Raw genomic sequence first — 8,725 nt, forward strand, 5'->3', positions numbered from 1 at the left:
AGCCCTCCCACTCGGTGGAAGAGCTCAAGAGAGCTGATGGATGCTGAGGGAGGAAGAGTGGGTTACCTCTAATGATGTAGCCCCTAGCAGTAATTCTTAACCTTCCTAATGCTGAGACCCTTTAATACAGTCTCTCATGCTGCAGTAACCCCCCACCATAAATTTATTTTCATTGCTACCTCATAACTGTACTTTTGCTACTGTTATGAATGGTAATGTAAATATCTAATATGTACATGGTCTTAGGTGACTCCTATGAAAGAGTTGTTCTACCCCCAAAGGACTGATTGCTCTAGTGGAAGGATATGGGTAGTACACATTGAAATTGTGTATTTTGGGGGACACAAATTAGGAAGGACAGAGTGGAGATGTGGAACTGCATCTGAGCTAAGTTGGAGGGAATGGGACATGAAGATGATCAAAATATATCACATGCATGTATGAAATTCTACAAGAGCCAATAAAATTATTTAATTGAGAAATTATCCCACCCTGTCTTATTCTTTACAATAAAACATAATTACAGCAGCCTTTCTCTAATTTAAGTAGTGCTATATAAATTCTAGTGTATTGTGTTCCAGCTAGTGCCCTATTTTATGGATATAAGAATGATATCTCTTCTGAGTACCAGCATTTATGGAAAGAAAATTCTGTTCTTTAAAATATTGTCTTGACAAAGGAAGACTATTATTGTCTGAAATAATCCATCAGACTACATATCTTTACTTGTATCTTGCTCTCTTTAGTGGGAAGCCTAATCGAATTTTGCTGTTATATAAGAAAAGGAAACGTAGGTCAGAGTGGCCAGGACACATATTGTTACAGGACCATGTACCAAGGGAAATATATATATGAGTATGTGAAATTCATCTTGTACCTACAGGATTCTTATGATGGTAAGCAACCCAAATGATGATACTTACATGATGTTCATGAGTGCTGTATTCCCTGATTGCTAGCACACTTATTCTTGTATTACTGTCATTTGTAAAATAACTGATACCGCTACACTCACAACTTCTGGCTACATTAGATATTTAAAAATACTGAAATTTATAAGGTGGGGTCATATAGAAACATGGATGATTATATTGGTAGAGGATGTGGATGTCTCCGCTGACAAAACAAAATAATTTTACAAACCTAATTCAAAAAAAGTTTAATGCACTGAATAGCTTAAAGGGAGCTCCATGAATGCCTTGAATAAGTTACAGATGGATTTGTAGTTTGTAAACCATACCACAAATTAGATTCACTGGAGTCTAGAATTCTAACATCATATCAAGGGCCAATATATAGAACAAAAACACTAAAGTTCTATACACTGACCTGGGGAAAGAAGTCATTGCACCTAAATTTTGCAATAGATATTTATTTATGTCAGGTGTGCTATGGGACCTAGTTTTTTGAGGGTTAAGGAAGTACAACCTGAAAAATCAAGATACAAAATTAAAATTGACCCATAAAATATCTGAGTTAATCAGAGGTAAGGTATAATAGTTTGTGCTTCATGTACTCAAATGCGTGTTAAAATATTTCTCCTATTTCTTTCTTGAAAGTTAAAGGTGAAATATCATTAAAAATCACTTGGACAGATGCATGAACACACACACACACACACACACACACACATACACACACACACACACACACAATTTCTTTTAGAGACTAAATCAAGAATCCATAGGTTCAAAAGAAAAAGATTGACATCAGCACAAAAATCACACCTTTGATTTTCAGTATGCATGCCTCATACATTAGCGGTGACCATGTGGGGAATCTGGGGATCTTAGCTGGAAGGGAAGGAAGATAAAGAGAAGCCCATGGCTCAGAATCTTGAAAAATGTCAGTGAGGTGACATACAGCATTGTGATGTGGAAGTTGTCTGCCTGCTTGCTTAGCCAGGATAGCTTCTGGTTTAATTGCCATTATGTCTGTCACCCTTAGAGTCATTTGTATTTTTCGGAAACTATGGTCCTAATAGTAGAAAGATTTGGTCTTCTTCTCCAAGGCTGTTATGGGAGGAAAAGTACTATGTTGTGGGAAACATTACTGTTCTACATACGCCGGATGAGTCAGTGAGTATGCTGTATATATCTCTCCTATTGATGGGCACATCATTTTCACTTTCAGCTAGTAGACATCAGTGTACATACATTTAGTATTCAGCAAGGAAAGAACAACTTGTATATTAGTTTTATAAAGTGAATTTTCATGTCCTCCCTCCCTCACAACCTTAAGTACTTGATTGTAAAGGCTTTTTACAGGTCAAAGGAAAAGCTAGTTATTAAAATGCATGTGTTAGGCTGAAAATCATTTAGTTTGTATTTTCAATGACATGAAATACTTTTCATGTCCTAGATACTGTGGTAACAACCAGGGAATCACATACAGGCAGCCAACAGACAAGGCACAGATAAAAGGTGTCAAGAGAAAGTGAGCTGGTGATTTGTGTTTTGAAAAGGGTACCCCCAAGGCTAACAAAGGCAGTCTATACAGAGAGTGCACAGACCTCAATTTGGAGAATTTGAAGGAATAAAATTGGTTGTGTGACTCAAATAAGGGAAAGAGTGAAGGGGATGGTGGAGACAGGAGAGTGATAGATTGTGCAGAACTTTGCTCACTGTAGTAATACATACAGAATTTATGCTAAGCAGACTATGATCTGGACTGAAATCCCTAGGCTGCTTTGTATGTGGAACATTAAGTATAAAGAAACAAGAATGGAGATAACCAGATGTGAATGGCAGGAATCTGGATTGATTTTAGTCATGGGGATGGAAACTGCAGGATTTGGAATGAATGAATACAGGGATAAGTAGAAAATTGTAGACTGGGTAGTGTTAGCAGCCTAGATAAAGTGCTCTGTTTGGCTGTGGACCATGTTTCTATTGTGATGCCATAGTAGATCACTCCTAGATTCAATTTTAGAACAAACCACTTTTCCATATTGAAGAGAGTGAGGAAAGCTGTATAGAGGAGAAGACTGAAGGAAGTTGTCTGATTTGAATGACTCATTCACTCTTCCTTCATACTAACCCTCTGGGATCTGAGTTTCATCTTCTGCCACAAGAATGTAGACTTCTAAGATACAGGATGACTCAGCCCCAAGATCTGTTTCCTCTTCTGAGAAAGAGAAAACAAATTTTGCTTGTCCCACCCATATTCCACTAGTCTCCATCATGGCACCAGAAAGTCTATTTGTGATTTCCTCCATTTTTTCTCTCCTTGCCTCTAGGATATTGTTTCTATACCAGTCGATGTTTTGGAACAAAAATTAAAGAGAACAGAGATAGCAGTCAGAGGAGTCTTTATAGTGTGCTGGTGTAAAATAGCAAGCAGTGAACTTGAATCAAAGTGAAATTCCTAGATCTACTAGTGTTGGACTAAACCACTGTATGTGCATAATTTGTTTATATACCTGTAAACCTAGCATCTTTTTCACACCGACGTGACACTTGGATTAGTTATAACTTGAATATATAATGCATGTTAGAAATGTCAAGTTTTTCTAGTACATAGGTTCATTTAATGCCACTTAGGAGGTTAGAAGAAGGTGTAACTCTTCTCTGTACAAAGCTGTAGATTTGATTCTCAGAGATGCTAAAATGGTGACAACTGATGGTGCTAATTTTTTGCAGGCACAACCAGTTAACATTCAAACAAATGGTGTAGTTGATGATTCCGTTGATGACAGTACTGTACAACACCATAGGTAAGAGGTATCATGGCTGTAAATAATGCAGAGCTGAAGCAGGTTTTTTCTTTTGCTAAATAAAGCCAAAATAAGAAAGATTAAGAATTTTAAAATGATCAATTAGCTGTTCTGAACATACCATATCATTTAATATAATTTATTGTCTTCCAACAGAATAAACACGTATAAATGTATTTTTATTTTTAAACATGCTCAAATTATGTTTAAAACTACAGAAATTTCCTTGCCTTTCTGTCTATTTTTCTCTCACCTATCTACCTGCCTACCTACCTACCTACCTAAATCTACTTTCTTTCCTAAATCTACTTCCAGTACTATGAAAGTTTTCCAGCAGTGAGGATGCTTCCTGACCAATACACAAAAGACATATTAATAATGATTTCCTTATGGCTTTATTAAGGTTTCGAAAACGCCACCACCGTAGGAACGAAATGCAAGCAGATGCTCAGGCTGAAGTTGTGAATGTGGAGGAGTGTCCTGAAGCAGGCACAGAAGTATGTACATTGGCAGTCACCCAGAGAACCATTGGGGTCTTTATTCTTGTTATGTTATTATTTAGTTAATGTGTGTTATCAATATAGAAAGACTTTCATTTCAATAAGTGTCTTATGAGCATGACAGTTTCTGTTATTGTTTTCCTTACTGTAAGTAACTGCCATGCTTAGAATAGTCCTTGTGCTTATCCTGACCCTAAGTTGAGCTTAGTTAGGCTTAGTACCCCAACAATATTTTTAACTAAGTTGAGCTTAGTTAGGCTTAGTACCCCAACAATATTTTTAAGGATGTGTAGGTGTGTGTGTGTGTGTGTGTGTGTGTGTGTGTGTGTGAAGATTTTGTGTCATTCTTCAATTACTGAAGTATATTGTGAGGTATGTCTAAGGTTTGTGGCAGGTCTGCCTGTTTTTCCTAGTATGCCTGTCTTATTCTATCTTGTAAGTGAAATGTGTTATCTTCTATTGGAAATTCAGGTTGAGATTGTAGAAGTTCAAGCAGCCACTCAGCGATTGCCATTTGAATTAGTTCAGGTCCGGACATCCTCTCACTCAAGCATAACCCCAGACTTAAGTGCAGCCACAAGCATAAGCGCTGGCATGAGGACAAGCACAAGTTCTTCATCTATAGATATTTCATCAACAACACCAGTATCATGTAGGCACAATTAGCTATTTGGATGTGGTCTAAAGAAATGGGATGACCTTCAAGGTCATAACAAGGTTTAAAATAAAGACAGTGCTCAGGTTATAATGGTGTGAAATAACAGATGTCAAGTCTAACTTTGCCGGTTTTCTGTAAACTTTTGGAGATGATGATTTCAGAGCAATAAAGGTAAGTTTCTCTTCACAGATTCAGTCAATCCCTAGTCTTGTACATATTCTAGAAATCCCAATTAGAAATGTGCAGATTCTCCTTCTTCCAATAGGAAGAATTCAAAAGAATTATTATTCACTTGCTTTTTTCCAGTTTTTGGCACATTTTACTGTATTGTCACAATCTTCTCTGTGCTTTCTTCCTTAGCCCCTACAAATGGACAGGGGTATGTGATAGATCCAAAATATATGCTAGAGCCCCAAGACAGAGAATTTGAAGTAGGTCCAGAGTTACTCCTAAATGACAACCAAGATGAACAGGCCTCTCCAGAACAAGGAGAATGCACTGAAGAGGATGTGAAGAAACCCTTGGTAGAGGCAAAGATATCCAATCCTAAGGAACATGTAATTGATGAATATTCTGCACGTCATGATGCTTATTCAGATGATGATTTCTATATAATAACAGAAGATACCGAAGACAAAAAAGACCCTAAGTTCCAAGAAGTCGTTGTGGGTCAAGAACAAGGACATCAGAAGGCACCTGAGGCTGCCCCATCTTGTCCAACCACACCATTACAGGCTGTGCGCCCAGAAGCTGTGGTAGAACCCACAGTATGCACAGATTTGCAGGTCCATGATGCTGAGGTACATCTGAAAGTTTTTCAAAGTGCATTTTTTGCACCTCTAACATTGTCAAGCTTAAATTCACTTTGCCCAGGTTAACTTTATAGTTTCTAATCTACTAGCTTTTCAAATATACAAGAATGTTTTGTCCTTCAGAGAATAATTGAAGTAAGTTGAGCTGCAATGAAAATACTGGATTTCTACTGGTCCTGATTTTCCTCATGTGTGGGCAAATCTCAAGAGAGAGCAGCTCTTTTGAAGACTTATCCCAACCTTCTCCTCAGCAAACAGCAGCATAAGCTAGTTTCTTTTCTTCTGCTGGCCTTCATTTCTTCTATCTGTGATTGTGGATATAACCATGTATTTGGATAATGATTTTCTAAAAGGCAGGATTCTTAAATATACAGGATGATCAAGGAAGGAAGTGAGTTTGTATCAGTTATGCAGAATTGTTTGTATCTCTTACTGATCCAAAACGCAGATATTCCACCCCCAATTCCCCAGGCAATCGTCATAAAATAAAACCTAAAAGATGGATGTTTCAGTTTAGCCCCAGCAATGTGACAATGGCAAATTCCTGAGTCTTGGCATCTTTGTATTTGAAAAGGCCTTCTTGCCTTGCAGGGATTTTTTTTTTTTGGAGTACCATGAAATTTCATTGAACTATTTAGAAGAAAATTTATGTGAATACATTTATCCTTTTTAAAAAAGTTTTTAAACTAAAATGTTTTGTTTTTTTTTTTCTTTTTGAATTAGTACACAATGAAATTCTCAGTGTAGATATGACTTTTTAATTCTTATAATAATGAGTAATGGGTCTGCAATCTGGTTATGTACAGGAGGTGATAGCGCAGGCAGGTCTTAGCAGGGCCCAGTGTAACATCTATATGTCTGGAGTTTCTTCAGGGCTTGGGTAAGCAATCCCTCCCCATGTTCACTGTGTTTTGTACATTAAGGAAAAGCATAGACTAACAGCAGATCTTTGTTACTTTGTGTACTTACAAATGCAGCCAAGGAGAACTTATCAATACCAGTGTCCACTTTTTGGGGAAAGGTTTGCTCAACTCTGTGGCCGATGAGTGATGATGACAGAGGTCTATGATTTGAATATAAGTAGATCCTTCCATGATGAACAACCTTCTTACCCAGATATTGAAGAGGAGGTATAGAAATTCAGTTTACTTTTATAACTGAAAGGACATTTCATTTTCAAAGGAAGTTGGATTGCTTCCTTTACTTGGTTTAGCCTACTCCATACATTGCAATTCAGTGGTCCCAGAAAGTGAAAAGTATCTGTGCAAGGTAGATCTAAATATAGGCTAGATGATATACACATGTTTGTGTGGGTGTTCTGGATTTTTAGAAGTCTGTAACCTAGGGGCATGTCCATGATTACTGTCAAGCATCTGTAGTGACACATCAAGTATCTGCACCTCGATGTCAATCATTGGCAGTGTCACATCAAGAATCTGCACCACCATGTCAAGCATCGGCAACATCAGTTCAAGCATCAGTGGTGTCACAACAAGTATTGGCAGCATCATATCACCAATCAGCAATGTCACCCGTAGGTGCTTCTCAATCATCTGGAAACCTTGATTTAAAAATTACCTGGCCTGGAATCCTCAGAAAATTTTATGCAGCTATAGAATAATGTCATGGGCCCCATTACAGAACATTATCATTTAGTAAAGGTCCACTCTTGGGTTTACAGGCAAAGAGAGAAGCAGTATTAAAAGTTGAGATATTCTATAGCTTTTATTATTTTGCATTTCGAAGGATTCTGGGCCTCTCCTTCATAAGGGAAAGACACTAGAAATATAGTCTCTACTTGAAATGAAGACTTGAAGTATTATCAAGTTGAGGAAATTACACATGTAGAACTCATTGGTTTGTAAAACCAGTGTCTACTAGGATCTGTATATTACTGAGCTAGATGGATGGTTCTCAGGTACAATCCTTCTTTCTGTCTTCCTCAGCATAGATTATCTAATGAAAGAACTCTAGCCAAGCATTTAAGTTAACCACTCTCACCCCCCCTTTATTTTCTCAGCATGCTTCTTTTGACCACTGAAGAGAGAACATTCCATGCTTTCTGCCCCCTGGACAAGATCACTCTGGTTCCTCTTGGGCTGAAGAAGACACTAATCCTCATCCATGAGGGGAAGATGAGGCTGAAGACAGACCTCCACTGTCTGCATGGGAAAGGGCCATACAAAATTTGAGAGTCCCTTGATGGGAGAGGGTGGGTGGGTTATACTGCTTTGCTTGCAAATTAAGTTTGTAGTTATTCTTAAGCATAGTCAGTTTATTGGAAATATTGCTTCAGAAGTTGACTGTTACATCCAACTTTGTGTGTGATAACAAGTGATCCCTGGCCCCTGCTTTTTCAACACCACTTTGTGTATATGTATATCCAGATGTGCTTTTGTTGTGGCATGAGCAGTGTGTCAGGGCCCTACATATTTTTCTTGATGAAATTTAAAATACCATAGAATTGCAACACAGGGGGGAAACCTGTTCTATCATGCAGTTTTCCCAAATTCTGAGGCTTTGTTTTTTTTTATTTCTATCTCTTTTCTGTAGTCCCATGCTATGTGATATCCTATGTTAAATGGTTATCCAATTGTGAGCAACTAATATCTGTACAAAATAGTATACATATTTACTTAATAAACACTATGCTCTACTACAAGTCTTATGTCTGTGTTGTTGACTTTGATATCCTAGGAATATTACTGACTTGGTAGACTGTGCTTATGTCCTGATGAAGAGCCCATATTTTAGAGCTAAACATCCCATGCAGTACCTTTTCCTAGTGTATTAGCATTTTTTGCCACAATTACGAAACACTGGCTGCTACTCTTGCATGTGTCTATGAGTATAGACACTGTCCTCCTGAGTGCAGCCTTTCTTTTTGGTTTGTCTTTATGTGTGTGTTGTCTCAGCCTTACTTTTAAAGTAAACAAACCAAGGAAATAAAACCAAGAATAGTCTGGCATGCCTCGGGGCTCATGGTTTATGCCCGAGTGTTAGAAAATGAATGTTTCTGTGCTCCCTAAATTCACTGGGA

At 37.7% G+C, this 8,725-nt stretch overlaps 1 protein-coding gene across 1 annotated transcript; it reads left to right on the top strand.

The window, feature by feature from the left end:
- The first annotated feature begins 1,078 nt into the window (after positions 1-1,078).
- On the top strand, positions 1,079-7,874 carry LOC143433841 (uncharacterized). Its single transcript, XM_076706300.1, has 5 exons — positions 1,079-1,094; positions 1,948-2,078; positions 3,642-3,715; positions 4,119-4,212; positions 7,706-7,874. Exons 1-5 carry the CDS (start codon positions 1,079-1,081, stop codon positions 7,724-7,726), a joined length of 336 nt encoding a protein of 111 aa, XP_076562415.1. The 3' UTR covers positions 7,727-7,874.
- Positions 7,875-8,725: the final 851 nt, after the last annotated feature.

Source organism: Arvicanthis niloticus, unplaced genomic scaffold (genome assembly GCF_011762505.2).
Source record: "Arvicanthis niloticus isolate mArvNil1 unplaced genomic scaffold, mArvNil1.pat.X pat_scaffold_269_arrow_ctg1, whole genome shotgun sequence".
Classification (NCBI taxonomy): domain Eukaryota; kingdom Metazoa; phylum Chordata; class Mammalia; order Rodentia; family Muridae; genus Arvicanthis; species Arvicanthis niloticus.